Source organism: Podarcis erhardii, assembly GCF_964252035.2.
Source record: "Podarcis erhardii genome assembly, chromosome: 13".
NCBI lineage: Eukaryota > Metazoa > Chordata > Lepidosauria > Squamata > Lacertidae > Podarcis > Podarcis erhardii.
Genome location: NC_138502.1, coordinates 30,982,455 through 30,998,889, shown reverse-complemented (window position 1 = coordinate 30,998,889; position 16,435 = coordinate 30,982,455). Strand labels below are relative to the sequence as shown.

Genomic DNA, 16,435 nt, shown 5'->3' with positions numbered 1-16,435 from the left:
TCAGTTGTGTAATTTGGGGTGGGTGGAGAGACCCCTGGCCATGTAGCCCCACTCCTCCTCCTTTAGGTAAATCTAGCGAACTTCTGGTCAAGATGGCGTTGAGTAAGGTAGCCGGTCCTGGAGCTCCCAGACAACTCAGTTTTAATTGGGCTTAGCTTGTTTTAAATCAACTATTTTTAATGTCTAAAAAGTGGAGGGCAGATGACTGTGGAGCTAAATCTAGCTTCCCACCCTCCCCTCTGTGATCGTGTTACAGAAGCAGCCGTGGCGTAATATAATGGAATAATAAGCAAATGTGTCTCAGGGTGTGGCCTGGAAATGCAGGAGGCCACAATTGCCTTGGCAGAAGAAAAGAAAGGCCTGTGTCGCTGTCTGGTCAGTGCCTGGACGGGTGCTCACCAAGGACTCGCACATACCACAGGTTTCCAGCATGTGGTCAGCGGCCTGCTGGTGGTCCACAAGCTTCATTCAGGTATTGCATGGCACGTCTGTAAAATTACAATTAGGAAACATAATGCGCGGCGCATTCCAATGGCTACAACAGCAGGGGGGAAATGTTGTTAGATGGGTCTGCCAAGACCTTTATAACATTGTTAGAAACTAAGATGTGAAAGCCAGGAGCTAAATGACACCTTAAACCTAGGTTATGGGTGCTGCAATGGAGTATCTAGGCGTGTTTTTTTATAACAATAATACAAAGCTGAAAATGAATGAACTGCAGCTAATTTTTTTTGTTCATTTCTCACATAGTCTAGTCCATGGGTAGGCAAACTAAGGCCTGCGGGCCGGATCCAGCCCAATCGCTTTCTCAATCCGGCCCGCGGACGGTCCAGGAATCAGTGTGTTTTTACATGAGTAGAATGTGTGCTTTTATTTAAAATGCATCTCGGGGTTATTTGTGGGGCATAGAAATTTGTTCACCCCCCCCCCCAAATATAGTCTGGCCCTCCACAAGTTCTGAGGGACAGTGAACCGGCCCCCTGCTGAAAAAGTTTGCTGACCCCTGGGTCCTTTCCCTGCCCACCCGCCTATTATTCTTAAAAGGGTCTCTTCTCCAGTCCTCAGAGAGTAGCTGGAAGTGGGGAGGCAGAAAAAGGCCCTCCTTTCTTTCCACTCCGCAGTTTTCATCTGAAATCTTAGGCCCAGTACTGAAATTCCCTGTCGCAAAATGCGCCTAGAACAATGGGAGTTTCGAACACTGCTTTATTAATGTTCAAATGGTCTGTGAGGGGGGGGAAATAAAAGTTTGGGAACCGTAGGCATAGATGCCTCGCTGGGTTCTGTGGTGGAAGAAAAGTGGAGTCGAAATGTCATAAATAAAAATAAATGAGGCAAAGTGGCTTTCCCTTGTTGACACTCAGAAACTGCTGCCTGAGCCCTGAATTAAGAAGCAAGAGCTCTGCTGCCCTCAAGGCCCTGAGCAGCTCTCTTTTCTGAGACAACTTTGTGCGAGACAGGCCGAAACAGCAGGCTTACAAAGTTATCTAGGTACGATAAGAAAATGTCTTCTGCAATAATCCTGAGAGACGTGTACAGCGCAAGGGGAGGGGGATTGGGGGCTGGTCTTCTCCCCATCGTGTCCTTGTAGGTTTTAAACCTGCTCCACCTATGCTGATGGCATCCTGAGAGGACACGTTTTTGCAGTTTATAATGGCGCTCTTGGATTGCTGCTGAAGCTTATTGCACAGCTCCATACTGCAGACTTCTGTTATTGTTATTAATTATTATCATTATTTAATGTGCATTTTGCCCTTCAGCCGAAGATCCCAGGGTGGTTCACAACAGAAAAATACATAATAAAACAAAAACAAACTAGTAACCCTGCTCCCACGTGCACATTTAAAAAGCCATAGAACGTTAATAAGCCAATCGCCTGGTAGAAGAGAAACCTTTTTGCCTGCTGCCTAAAGATGTGTAGTGATAATGCCAAGTGGGCCTCCTTGGGAGAGTGTTGTACAAGTGGGGAGCTACCACTGAAAAGGCCCTTTTCTTGTGTTGCCATTTTCTGGACCTTCCATGGAGTGGGCACACCGAGAGGAGCCTCAGATGAAGATTGCAGGGTCTGGGTTAGTTCATATGGAATGAAGTGACTCTTGAGATATTAGGGTCCTGAGATGCATAAGGCTTTGTAGCTCAAAACCAGCATTTTAAGTTGGGCCCAGAAACTAACTGGTAGTCAGTGCAGTCAGGCCAGGATTGGTATTATGCGTTCAGACCATTGCTCCAGTTTAACCATCGCTCTTGCCTGGACATGCACAGAATTGGTTGGCCCTTCTGGTAGCAGATGCAGTGATTTCAAGGTTATGTCAGACTACATCTCTGATCATCCCTCACCATTGGGCATGCTGGCTGGAGCTGATGGGGAGTTGAGAGTCCCAGGGACATCTGGAGGACACGATGTTGGCTGTCCCTCTGTATTTCATCTTGCAGGCGCTTGGACCCAGCAGTTCCTCTTCATGGGACCTCTCCAAACTGGGGTTTTTTTTTAATCTCTTTGGCAGGTGTGTTTTGCAACATGTCATTTATGCAATAATAGTGCATATGTGGCTGCTTCTGTTTGTGCTGATGCAACAATGCCATGATTTCCAAAGGTCTTTAGACCTGATCCTGTCTTGGTGGTATTGGTGGTGGTTTGGCTGTAAATAGATGCTCAGTAGTTAATCATCAGGCGGCAGCAATTTTCGTTAGGTCAAGAAAGCCCTCCAAAATATGGGTCAGCATAAGGTATACATAAGCCTTAATCCACCCTTGCCTTCTGTCTCCTGTAAGAGAGACCACTCTTAGCCTCCCATGCTCTTGTCAGCTGCTTTCCCTTGTTTATCCAAGATTGCCACTGATCTGAGCCCTGGTCCTTAGTAACCCTTTCGGAGCCATTCCTCTGCGATGACATGAGAAGCGAAAAGAAAAAAACAGAGTACAAGCTGCTCAGAAACTCCTTTACCCTGTTTTCCCTCTTGAAGGAAGAAATTCCCATTGTGAATTCTTCCCTGCCTGATGTAAGGGCAGAGAAGATAGGACATGCATGGTTGGGGCGAGGAGGAACCAGGGAAATATATTAAAAAGTCGGGAAAAGGAATGTGTTTGCTTCCTCCAGGCCCCATGTGGGTGGCGGTTGTGGCACATGGAACAAAAGCCCCAAGATTGTAAGTGGGAGCAACTTAGGATAACGTGCTCTTCAGTTTATTTTTATTTTATTTTATTAGCAGTTGGTTAAAGTAGTTTTATTCAGGTTTATGGAGAGCCCTTTAGTATCCCCACCTCTTGTGACAACCGACATAAGACTTTGTTATATGGCAAGATAAATGCAAATGCAGAAGGCAATAAGAGCTGTTGACTGGACTTGTGCCAGCAGTGCGGAACATCTGTGGACATCCAGATGTTGCTGATTCCCAGCTCCAGTCACCCCTGACCATTGGCCATGCTAGCTGACGGAGGTTCGAAGTCCCACAACATCTGAATGGCCACAGATGTTCCCTACTTGGTTACCGAGAACAACAGTGTCTACCTGCCCTCTTCCTACCTTGCTCTTCAGGATGCTAGTTATTCCAGTAAGAAGTAATACTCTTTGAGGAAAAATAAATTCAAAGAGGAGGGATGGAAAAGAGGAGAGAGAGAGAGAGACAGAGAGAGAGAGAAGGCACAACAGACACACAACCTAGTCCTTGTATGGGGAAGTTTTAAACGTTTAATGTACTTTATTATGTTTTTGTATATGCCAGAAGCCGCCCAGAGTGGATGGGGCAACCCAGTCAGATGGGTGGGGTACAAAATCATCATCATCATCATCCTTCTTCTTCTTCCGCTTCTTCTTCTTCCTCTTCTTTTTACCTTGTGGTTGACCTTAGCTACTGTCTGAAGCTCTAGTGCATGCCAGAAGTTTAGCCTGTGCATCACAGATACACCTTTGATATGTCGATCTGAAATAGTCTTGCTGCTTGTCTCTCCCACCTCAGAGATGCACTCATGGGCCGTTGCATTCCTTCCAGCGCCGTCTTATTTCCAGCCCCTGTTTCTCACTGAGTACACACTGAGCTTGCAGCGAATGTCATCCCACTTACTCTTTTGGAGTTGATAACCTTCCTTTTTGTTTTGTCCCCGTTCTCCAAAGCAGACTACTATTAAAACAGCTTGGGAGAAAAAGAGAGCATTTAAAGCCGCGAAGATAAGGCATCCACTGTTTCTATTTATTTATGAGTTTGTTTCTTCCAGAACATTCTTCTGCTGCCCTTCAAAGCTCCCGGGGCGGCTTGCAAAAGCCGGGAAAACAATATCGAGCGAAACGATAACATAGAACACAGCAGAAGAGTGAAACTTGAGCGGAGTGATTATAAACCACAAGGCAGCGAATAATAGCTGGCTTTTTGTTGGCCTGTTTCTCTGACTTTTAAACTTTCTGTTGGCAGTGTTGTGTACTTTTTAAAAAATGTTGTTTTATGAGGGGTGGTGGTGGTTAAAAAAGGAAAGCACTTTTGATATTTTAATAAACATGATAATAAGCATATAAGTGCTCTGACTGGCAGTGCCTCTACAAGGTATCTGGCAGAGCTGCTTCTAACAGCCCAGCAACCTGAGGTGGTTTCAATCGTTTGAGCAAATGGAGAAGCACTCCATGAATTTTGCCTGGGACATTTACAAGGAACCCGGATTTCTGCATCTTTATCTTTCCTGCCTGATTCACTCCAGCACAATGCTTGCCATGGGTATTCCATAGGAAGTTGCTTTATACTCAGTCAAGACCGTCAGACCATCTTCCTTGTTATTGTCTGGACCGACGGATGGGGAACCTGTGGCCCTCTGGATGTTGTTGGGCTCCAGCTCCTGTCGCTCCTGACTGTTGGCTATACTGGCTGGGGCTGATGGGAGTTTGAGTCCAACAACATCAAGAGATCCACTGTCTTCCCAGTTCTAGTATACCCCAGCTTGGCAGCAGCTCCTCTTGGTTTTAGAGAGCAGCCTTACCCAGCCTGGAGATACCCAAGATTGGACTTGGGGTCTTCTTTTTTTACGAAATATTTGTTATTGGTTTTACAAATAGAAAATATAAATGAACACAAACTGTAAAAAAACAAATCTATATAAAGAGATTCTCTGAATCTCAAGACTTCTCACCATCCCCTCCATGGGGTCTCATTTTAAGCATCCAATTTTTATATCAAACCATATTGTCCATGATATTTTTTACACTACAAGTGACTCAAAATCCGGCTCTTGTTTCCATCTGTTTACAGTGGTCTCCTAAATAACTTATAATTTTTTCCCATTCTTTTATAAAGTTTTTATCCTCTTGGTTTCTGAGTTTTCTAGTCAGTTTTGCCATTTTGGCATAGTCAGTCAGCTTGGTTTGCCACTCCTCTCTGGTAGGGACTTTGTCTTCTTTCCAACTCTGGGCCAATAACATCTGAGTGGTTGTTGTTCCATACATGAAGAGTCTTTTCTGCTCCTTTGGTATATTGGTACCTGTAATTCCTAATAAAAAGGCTTCTGGTTTCTTAACACAAGTTATTTTAATCATTTTTTTTCATTTCATTATATATCATCTCCCAGAAAGCTTTTATTACAAGTCCACCACATATGAAAAAGGTACCTTCTTTTTCTTTACATTTCCAGCAGATATTTGAACTTGTCTTATACATTTTTGCTAATTTAGTAGCAGTCAAATACCACCGGTACATCATTTTCATATAATTTTCTTTAACTGTACAACATGCCGTAAATTTCAAATCTGACTTCCATAACCTTTCCCAATCTGCCATCTGAATATTATGTCCCAAATGTGGGACTTGGGACCTTCTGAATGCAAAGTACATCCTCTCCCACTGATCTACAGCTACTCTTGTTCCCTCATTTCATAGAACCACAATATTTATTGACTTAAAATTCAGTAGAGTTAAGTATCTCAAAGCACTTGGGACTAATCTGTACTGGTCAGTTAAAGCGTTATAAATGTGCTGCAAACATGCGACACCAGAAGGCGCTGTAGAGCAATGTAAAACTATCAATGTAAAATCGCATTGAGAGCTAAATAACATTTTTTTTAAGCGTTTTTATGATCAGCATAGATCCAGCCTTGGAGCTCAAGGGTCTTTAAGAACTGATTATCAGTAGCTGAAGCAGAGATGTACCTCAGAGGCAGGGTGCAAATTTGCATGCATAAGGTCCCGGGTTCAAACTCTGGCATCTCCAGGTAGGGATGGGAAAAGCCCAGTGTGAATAATATTGAAGTAGGCCAATGGTCTGACTCATTAGAAGGCAGTTTCCTGGCCGATCAAAGGAAACATTTCTTCACACATGCAATGGGATGTATTGATTTTTACTTAAGTGATTCAAAGTCTTCATTAAATGACCAAGAACAGAAAAGACCTGACAGATCAGTGGGGTGCCCAGGTAGTGTGTGATGCAGCAAGCTTCCTGAAGCTATGCAAACATGGATCTGGTCAGTTTCTGGTGCAAGACGACCAGTGTGCGCTGCCTTGAGTTCCACAGAAGAAAGGCTGGAGATGAATGTACTGAAGTTTAACTTAAAAAGACTGATCTAAGATAGTTCCCCGTTTTATAAAATGTTTATTTCCTGGAGCAGCATCCATATTGAGTGCTTACTAAATCTACCCCCACCCCAGCATGCACGCGCGCACACACACACACACACACACACACACACATATGCCGGTTTGCAACTAAACAGGAACCTTATATAGCCAAGAGTGTAATCCAAAACTTTTTGATCACTTAACTTTTTGTAGTACACAACTATATCTCCTAAGAGATAAGGGAAAGCACTGGGAAAGATAAACAGATTTCTGTTCTGCCTTTTATCTGTGCACACACAAATAAATTCATTTTATTTAGCATCCCTGAAGGCCACAAACTCAGAGATTTCTAGAAGCTTGGTAGTTTATGGAGTGGAGCGGTGTTTTTCCAGGAGATGGAAAAATAATTTCTGTCGTGCATGGCTGTTAGAACAGGTGTGCGGCACCTTTGGCCCTCCAGATGTTGGTGAACTTTGAGACTCTTGTTGAAGAGCAGGACACTAACACACACCTATTTTTGAGAAGATGTTGGCATGCCTAAGATCTCACTGGGCAGAGGGTTGGATTTGATTCCTAAGTTACTGTTGCCTCTTTCCCCTTGAACAGGGTTTCTCTACCTTTTAATGTGAATGACAGGCCGAAAAGTGAAAAGAGATGCAGTGATGTGAAGCAGGATCTTATTTAGCAAGAGAATCTAATAACAAATGTCATAGTGAAGGTTCTGTGCTAATTAAGTCTTTCAGGGTTTGGGGTTTGTTGTTCAGTGGTATTCTTGAACTGCTTGTGATCATTGCATGGACTCGCATTTTTAATGCCTGTGCTGACCTAAGTAAAAACATTGCATTCTCTTGGACTGTGGAAAAATACAGATTACCCCCTGCTGACCTAGAGTCCTATGATATGGTCTTATGATGAATAAGCTGCATAGATGTACAGCATTGGAGAGGGGGCCCTTTTGACTCTTGTGTAGGATAGGAGTCTACCTTTGTACAGTTATGTAATTGAGAATGTGTGAAAGCTGTGTCCTCATCTCTATGGCGTGTCCACTTTTCTGCTCAGTGGGTTTTCTGTGGAAACTCAATGGCGTGTCTTGGGTATCCGTTCTTTAGAAACTACAGTCATAAATTAGGTGCACTTTCAAATGTGAATGCTGCTTACTTCTTATGTTGGAGTGTGTAGATACCACCCCAAAACCTTTAAAAATACAATGCACAGTCTTATTCCCATTCTCCCTGCTTCCCTTTTTCTATTTTAAGAACAAAACAGCATTTCTAAAGCATATTTCAATGTTGAAGAAGCATTTATATCTATAATTTCAGTTCTATAAGGCAGGCCAGTTTTATCCCCATTTTGCAGATGGGGATGATGCATCTGATTGGATAATGATTTGCTTAAGGTGCTGATGGGAGACTTCTGGCTTTCCAGGTGTTGGATTCCAACTCCTGTCAGCCCCTCCCAGCGTGGCCAATAGTCAGGGATGATGGGAATTGTAGTCCAGAAACTTTTGGAAGGCTATAGGTTTCCCATCCATCAACTAAGGTGAGATTGAACTGGGGACTGCCAACTTACTGTACATTCCTAGCCACTATGGCTAAGAAAATGTTGCCCAAAAGTGGAACACAGTATAGGCATAAATCTAGAGACCATGGTTTCCCAAACTTGGGTCTCTGCAACTGTTTTGGGACTACAATTCCTATCATCTCTGACCACTGGTCCTGCTAGCTAGGGATGATGGGGGTTGTAGTCCAAAAACAGCTGGACTACTAAGCCTCCTGTTTGTGAATAGGCCCTGTCCATAAGAGATACTGTACTGTTGATTGGTTGACATTTTGTTAAAAAAATGAAAATATACCGGTAGATGCTGTTAGAAGTTTGCCTCTGCTAAGGATTCCCTGTAGCTGAACCAATATAGGACAATCATTGAATACTAGGCCTCCTGTTATCTATAAATGATGGCTGGTATAATCTTTGTTGATCACTCGTAGCCGAGTAAGATTGTCTTCCATAAACACCGTTTTAGCAATGAGTCTGTAAGTGACTGTGGAGGCCAATTCTGGATCCACATCTCCTTCCACAGTGGGGACATAGGTTTCTGGGTGGGAGTTGATTACGGTGTAGATTTGCCAAGCGTGCCTTCCTCTTAGCACGTTTCTCCTTTGCGTCCTGAGTTTGAGTGTCTTCAAAGCCCATGACACCTTTGGTAAAGGCTGTTCTCCAACTGGAGCGCTCATAGGCCAGTGTTTCCCAGTTGTCAGTGTTTATACTACTTTTTTTTTAGATTTGCCTTGAGACAGTCTTTAAACCTCTTTTGTTGACCACCAGCATTACGCTTTCCATTTTTAAGTTCGGAATAGAGTAGTTGCTTTGGAAGACGATCATCAGGCACAACATGACCAGTCCAACGAAGTTGATGTTGAAGAATCATTGCTTCAACACTGGTGATCTTTGCTTCTTCCAGTACACTGATATTAGTTCGCCAGTGTAAATTTTTTTGGAGACACCGTTGATGGAATCTTTCGAGGAGTTGGAGATGGCCTTTTATAAGTGGTCCATGTTTCACAAGCATATAGTAAGGTTGGTAGTACAATAGCTTTGTAAACAAGCATTTTGGTTTCCCTGCGAATGTCCCGGTCCTCAAACACTACCTGCGAGCATTTGCTTGTAGTAAGATATGTATACAGGTAAAGTGCTCTGTAGTAGAAATCATGCTAGAATATATTTTTTTTAAGTGTACTGTATAAAGAAAGCTATAGGAGCTTGTAGAGGAATGGCATGGGTGTCCAAAGAATGGGACTGTGTCCAGTTCAAACACTTGGCTAGCGTGCTTCAGCCCCTGGCAGGAATTGTGCTTCATCCAGCCTCTGTAAATCTTGAAAGTGAATCAGTCTGAACATAGATTTCAGATAATTGCTCCCCCTGCTGAACTGTAATATCCTTTTGGGGAATGAAAACTGCCATATTACCAAGGCATCTCTGTGTTTATCATGTTTTAAATCTGCGACTTGCTGCCTATTGTATCGGGGCGCCACTCTCTTCATTGTGTGAAGGGAAAGTAGCTCTCCCTCCAGGAAGAAAACTACGAAGTGGTGGCAGCCATACCTTTAGATAATCTAGCCTTGAACTTCTAGAGCTGGGAAGAGGTAGGAAGGTGACGCCTCAATTCACCCCCAAAACGGAAGATTTCCTCCACTTTCCTCACTAACTTGTGCTGCACTCCAGAGCCAGCAGAGGGCATAGATTCTCTTCATTTTTTGTTATTATTCCTCTCTCCCCCCCCCCTCTAGATAAAGGGAGCTATGATCAAATAATACAAAATAGGATACAGTCTTACAGCTGTGGAATCTGAGCTACGTGCCGGCCCTCAGTTTTGTGAGGCTTAACTCCAGATGCCCACAATGCGCTGAACTGATAAATCATGGTTACACCTTTTGTTCCCCCCTTCTCAACCACAGTTTAGTTTTTCAGCACATGGGTCCATTTTGAAAATACCACTGCTCATCAGCCCTGGAATGCATGGATTAGCAAAGAGTCACTCTGAACACGTGCAGAGTGCTTGCTCGTCCCTCTGTAACAACAACCAGGTTCCTGGAATTGGAAGGCAGGAATCCCTTGTGAAAGGGTAGGGCTATTGCATAAGTGAGGGAACTTTTTCTGCATGGGGGCCACATTCCATTCTGGGCAACCTTTTCGGGGCCACATGCCAGAGGCAGTAGTGGGCAGAGCAGTAAATGTGAATTTTACATTTCTATGGAAGGCTAGTTTTCCCCACCTCCCATTTTGGCAAGCAGGAGGACTAACAGAGTTCTAGGAGACATCCTAGACAGGCAAAAAACACCGAAGGAGATTGTTACGAAAGCAGAGTTGGTGAAGGAAGCGACTTGCAGTGCGAGTGTGTCCTGAGGGGAGAGTCTAGAGGCCCATGTAGTGAGAGCCCTTGAGGGCCTCATTTGACCCTCAGGCCTAAGTTCCCCCATTCCTACAGTACTGGGAAGTCTTGAACCTAGAACCTGTTTCAGAAGGGAACTGCTGGCCTGAAGGAACTCACTCTCTCTACATATCCTACCATTTTGCTGCTTGTAGTATTTTAAAATTGTAAACCACCTCAGGTGCCTTGCCAAAAAGTGTATGTATATAAATGCAACCAGCCATTAATTAAATAAAAATAAAGTAAGTTGCCTGCACCACCCCCTGGTCCTGAATCATTCACTGCCAAGTTGATTTGCAGCACTCTAAATGAGAACAGAGAAAAGAGACTCTTGAGAGGAGGAGACTCTTGAGAGTCCCATGGACTGCAAGAAGATCAAACCTCTCCATTCTTAAGGAAATCAGCCCTGAGTGCTCACTGGAAGGACAGATTGTGAAGCTGAGGCTCCAATACTTTGGCCACCTCATGAGAAGAGAAGACTCCCTGGAAAAGACCCTGATGTTGGGAAAGATGGAGGGCACAAGGAGAAGGGGACGACAGAGGACGAGATGGTTGGATAGTGTTCTCAAAGCTACCAGCATGAATTTGACCAAACTGCGGGAGGCAGTGGAAGACAGGAGGGCCTGGCGTGCTCTGGTCCTTGGGGTCACAAAGAGTCGGACACGACTAAACGACTAAACAACAACTTTGAACGGTGGATATAATTTGTCTTGGAATTAACTCTGTGGTGAGATGTGGTAGCTGCTATTAAAAGTGGACCAGACCTGTTCATGGAGGGTGGGTTCTGTCACTGGCTGTTTTCGCCGCAATGGCTATATGGAACCACCACGTTCAGAGACAGGACACCTCTAAATGTCTGTTGCTGGGGAAATGGCAAGGAAGGGCTGGATGAGTCTTTGGTGTGATCCAGCAAGGCTTGCCTTGCATTAGGGTACTGGCTATCTCTCTCTGCCAGGGCCCTGGTGAATGCCTGAGCTGGCTGTGTCCCTCTTGACTTCTGAGGTTGCACCAGACCTTAATCTCTGGACTTATCTCTAGATAGTAAACATGTATTGCTTCACTGCAAAATTTGTTAAGCCAGCCCTGCTGCGTTTTTGGGGGAAGGGCCTTCCTGCTCCTCTCTGGAGGTGGGGTGCTGGCTGTCCACCCTAAGGCCTTGCCCCGATGGCACACAGCTCCTAGGATTGTACATCATACCGTGTCTACAAAGAAGGACCAGACTGCTCCTGTTTAAAAGCTGGGGAGATGGGGGAAGACATGCCATGCATCCGTATAGCTATGTAGCTTTCCCCCCCGCCCCCGTCGTGAGGAGTTGATTGATTAACTGACTAGCCAGGATATGATCTCACATCCCCTCTTATGGAAGGACAGGAAAATGACTTGGGGCAGTGAAGGTCCCTGACGCATGGGGGAAATTTGCCTGGCTGTAGAAAGGGGCAAGCTTGGTGGATCATTCCTGCCCCTCCAACACTACAATGGGGCAGGCGGGCTGGCTTGTGGTTGCTCAGTTCATGACAACTCTTGCTGCTTCTGTTCAGGGATGGGTTCTCCAGCTCCTAAAAGCGGACTCCAATCAAGGACGTTGAGGAGATCTGGTGTACGATGCTGCAGCTAAGACAGCGAGCTGGGAGATACCTGATTTCAAATCTTGCCTCCTCCACTATTTTCTGTGTCTCACCTCCTTCACCCACACAACCTGTTTCAAAATCTGGAATGGTTCTGCTGTTCCGGGCTGTTGGACAGGCTGTGAATACAGTGTATGTAAAATGCTTTGATCACATGAAAACGTACTGTGGAAACACAAAGAATTACTATTATCTGCCGCTGTGCATCTCTGCCTGCCTTTGAAGACTGGTGCTTCTATATTATTTTTTAAAAAGACTCCCTGGGTCCAAGAATAAATCCCTCACACCACATCTCCAGCTTGTGTGTAGCTCCTCCTTCTTGCTCCCACTGGGGATGTGCCAATCCTTGCTGCAACCTTACACACACACACACAACACCCCATGACCTATGCCTTGTGATGAACCTCCTTCAGCCTGTACCAGCGCATAGTTGGCGCATCCGACTGTCCGTACCAGGCTGCCTGCCCCTGGGTTCTCTCTGATGCCAGGCCTCAGATTGCCAGTTTTTTCTGTGCCTGGCTGTGACAGCCCATTGTCTTTCTCTTTCTCCTGCCCACCCCACACTGCCCCTTTAGCTGGCCTGTATGCTATTCTATTGGACTGTGCTAGTATCTCTTCTATTCTCTGGCCTTTGAGCTTCCTGTTCTGGGCCAGCCTTTCCCATAAACACCTCCTGTCTTGGGCTGTGTTCTTCCGCAGGCTTAAGGCATTGAACTGAACTTCAAACACAGGTTCAACATTGGGATGGGGGGTGCTCCTTTTCTCCTTGAGAGGGGAGTTGTGGCTGATCCCCGCCCGCTTTACTTCCCAGCCTTGGGAACTGAAGTGGTCCCGCCCTTAATGCTGCTGTGTGTCCTCAGATGTCACCTGGAAGTGTCATTTCCTTTGCCCTGAAATGGAAGAAACTTCCCATTTTTGGAAGTGATAGAGCCATTGAAGTGAATGCACGCGACTAACTTCGACGCCTTTATTTCAGCGGGCCTGCTCTGAGTAGGGCTAGCACAGCCTGGCGCAGCTGTGTCCTCTATTCTAGGCCAGGGTTTGCCAAACTTGGGTCTCCAGCTGTTGTTGTTTCCCCCCCGGACTACAGTTCCCATCATCCCTGACCACTGGTCCTCCTAGCTAGGGATGATCGGAGTTGTAGTCCAACAACCGATAGAGACCCAAATTTCGGAAACCCTTTTCTAGGCGTCCCTTCTTCATCTTTTTGCCCTGTTCATTTGTGTGTGTGTGTGTGTGAGAGAGAGAGAGACCACCGGCCCCGATCTCCAAGGACCCTCCCGCTCGTCCTCCTCTCGCTTGCGTCTCCCAAGCCTGTCTTTCTGCCTATGGGCGTAACCAGGATTATTGTTGGGTGGGGGGCAGGCCTTTTGTTAAGGGGGGGGGCAGAACCTCAGTTTGTTATACATTGTTTATTGATTCGGGGGCAGCTGCCCCTCTGCCCCTCCTTGGCTACGCCCGTGTTTCTGCCCCTGCCTCGAGGGAGGGTCTCCTTCCCGGTTGGGCTGGCGGCCTCTTTCCCCAGCCCTCGACTTTTCTCTCCTTGCTCCGTCCTTTTCCCCCTTTCGCCCCCTGTGTGCGCTTCCGTCTCCCCTTTCCCGCCCTTCTCTCCCTCTCCGCCGCCTGCCCCCGAAAAACCCCCTCCGGGGCGGGGGTCTCTCCCGACTGCTCTGCCCGTCCACCCAGGAGGGGCTGGCCCGCCTGCCCGCTGCTGCTGCTCCTCCTCCGCCCCTTGGCCGGCTTAGCGGGCGGGCGGGCGGGCGGCCTTCCCTTTTCCCTTCTCCTCCCTCCTCCTCCTGCCGTGGAAGAGGCGGAGCTGCCTGGGCAGCCTGGCCCAGCCGAGCGAAAGTCTCTCCAGCCTGGCTGCTGCTGCTTGTTGCTGCCGCCGCCGCCGCCGGCTCTCGCTTCCCGCCCCGCTCGTCCGCCCCGTCGGGGCCAGCGCCGCGCCCGATGAATGGAGTCGCCTTTTGCCTGGTTGGGATCCCGCCGCCGCCGCCGCCGCCGCCACCGCCAAGGAGTCCCGAGGTGAGCCCGCGCCGGGGCAAGGAAAGTGGGTCTGGAGGGGTATGTGTTTGTGTGTGGGGTGTGTGTTTGTGTTTGTGCATCTGCGCTGAATAAGCTGGGCTGGCGGCCCTGGGTCGAACTGGGCAGGCTTGCAGAGAAGCCTGACCCTGAGCGGAGAGAAGGATTATGCTGGGTGGGCTTGGAGGATCAAGAGGGGCTGTTAGGGAGACTCTTAATCCCAGGGCTGTGGCTTCCAGCCCTGTGTTGGGCAAAAAAGATTTCTGCATTGCTGGGGGTTGGACTAGATGACCCTGGTGGTCTCTTCCAATTCCACAATTCTGTGATCCCAGGGAGAATTTACTGGGAGGAAAGAGAGAGGGGTTATAGTGGGCAAGTGCTGGAAGCTAATACTGGTTGAACTGGGGGGGGGGGTGAAGAAGGGTGTGTGTTTGTGGTGAAAGGTGGACCTGCTTTGAGTGCAGAAGGTTCTGGGTTCAGTCTCTTGGCATTTCTAGGCTGGGCTGGGAATGTCCTGTCATCCTTGCCCCACTCAAGGTGATTCAACTGTGGGAATGTGAACATATACAAAGTGGGGGTTCTAATCTGTGGTAGTGCCTGTGAATTTGGAACCCAACGTGGTTTAGTGTTTTGTTTTTGAATTCTGGAGTAAAACAGCTGTAGCTCAGTGGCAGCACAGATGTCTGGCACGAGGAAGGTGTGCCAGGTCCAGTCCCTGGCATCTCTAGGTAAAGCTGTGAAAGTCCTCTGCCTGGAACCTTGGCAAGCCCTAGCTAACAGGACTAGTGGTCAGGGCTGATGGGAGTTGTAGTCCCAAAACATCTGGAGGGCTGAGTTTGCCTATGCCTGGTGTAGACACTACTGAGTTAGCCTGTCTCAGTAAAAGGCATGTGATGTAGGCATGGTGCTGGCATGGAAAACGGGAGGTGGGGCAGAATGGCTTGTTTCGGTATGTTCTCTGGTACCCCCGCCTTTGTCCTTTGGATGGAGTTAATAGCTGGGTAGGGGTGTGTGTGGCCTTGATGCTTGTGGCTTTTTATGGTTCAGGGATAGGCTTGGGGGGGAATCTGAAGCTTGATGGTATGTTAGCATCAAAGACTCTTGCTGATTCAGGAAAACAGGAAGGAAAATAGCTACTTGGGAGGTGAGTTTGGCTACTGCTTGAGCTCGGTGGGATCAAAGAGGGTGTGGATCATGTGGCTGCTCAGTGCTCTCAGCAGGAACCTGGGGTGCTTTTCAGGTGGGTCCTTACTTGTGGAATATCCATGGTTCATTTGCTTACATTCATGAAGGGGACCCACATGTCTCTGTCATCCTTTGGCAATGCTAATTGCTGGCAGGGGTGGATGTTCCGTAGAGCTATTTCCCCATCTTTTGAGGTGTGTATGGTTTTGACATGGGCACTTGTTGGGGATTGCCCCATATTGCAGTGTAACACCGCCCCTCCTCAAATCCAGTGGATCTGCCTCTGAGCTTTCCTGATTCATTTTGTTTCAGGTCCCCGTTCTTGCCAGGTATGCTTCCCCATCACCTTTCTCCATGCTAGCTTTTTGAATGTACCCCCCCCATTTCACATTTAATAAGTGTCTGATCATGGCAGTGTTGGGCACTGTGCCACTTTAGACCACAGGTGGGTGATTTGTATTTATTTAATACTCCCCACTGTAAAATGCATATACATACAACTTCCCTAGAAAACCTGCAAGGGGAGAGGCTCTAGGCTTCCTGAGATCCCTTCTTTCTTTAATTTGCATAGAAGCTTTTAAAAAACAAACAATCCAGGGGATCAAATGCATGATCCTTCACTTACTGCACAAAGCGCTAGAGTCTATGCCACAAGCCCATTCCCTCCTCAGTCTTCTGCCCATATGGCCCAGGCCCAAGGCAAGGCATTTTAAGGGTACATGCTGAAAGTTAACTGCATGTTCTGACCAGGAAGCTCTGTTTGCCTGTCTTGCGATATGAGGGACCTGGTTGCCATTACGTGCATTCCTTCTGCACATGTTCTTTGATTATTTCTGCACATTATCCATGGTTAAGTCCTGGCTTTGGAAAGAGCTTCTGCTTTGAGGTCATCTTGGCCTGGGGAGCCATTGCAAAGGTGTTGCTTGCTTAAACATTTCCCCTTGCTCCCGGAAAATCCCAGTGGATGCTCTTTTAAAAAAACAGGTGTTCCCCTACCTCATCCCAAACGTGCAATTTGCTTTTAAAACTTCCTGTGCTGTTGATGTAGCAATCTTTCCCATCATATATTTGCATGAACAGCCATGAGTTTATCTCCATCCTTCGTGGGCTGTATATTTTAAAGCTTTATTTCAACTTGGTCGCCATCCTGA

The 16,435-nt window shown here is 46.7% G+C and overlaps 1 protein-coding gene across 3 annotated transcripts in view; it reads left to right on the top strand.

Moving 5' to 3' along the window:
* ARHGAP23 (Rho GTPase activating protein 23) overlaps positions 1–16,435 on the top strand; it is a 172,554-nt gene that overhangs the window by 12,660 nt on the left and 143,459 nt on the right. Inside the window, exon 1 of one of the 3 annotated variants that reach the window (XM_081837569.1) lies at positions 13,934–14,102. The exons of the other annotated variants lie outside the window; for them this stretch is intronic. Within the exon in view, the coding sequence (XP_081693695.1) occupies positions 14,028–14,102 (75 nt within the window). The 5' untranslated portion in view covers positions 13,934–14,027. Of the gene's footprint in view, positions 1–13,933; positions 14,103–16,435 lie in introns of those variants that run through there. 3 annotated transcript variants of the gene reach the window in all.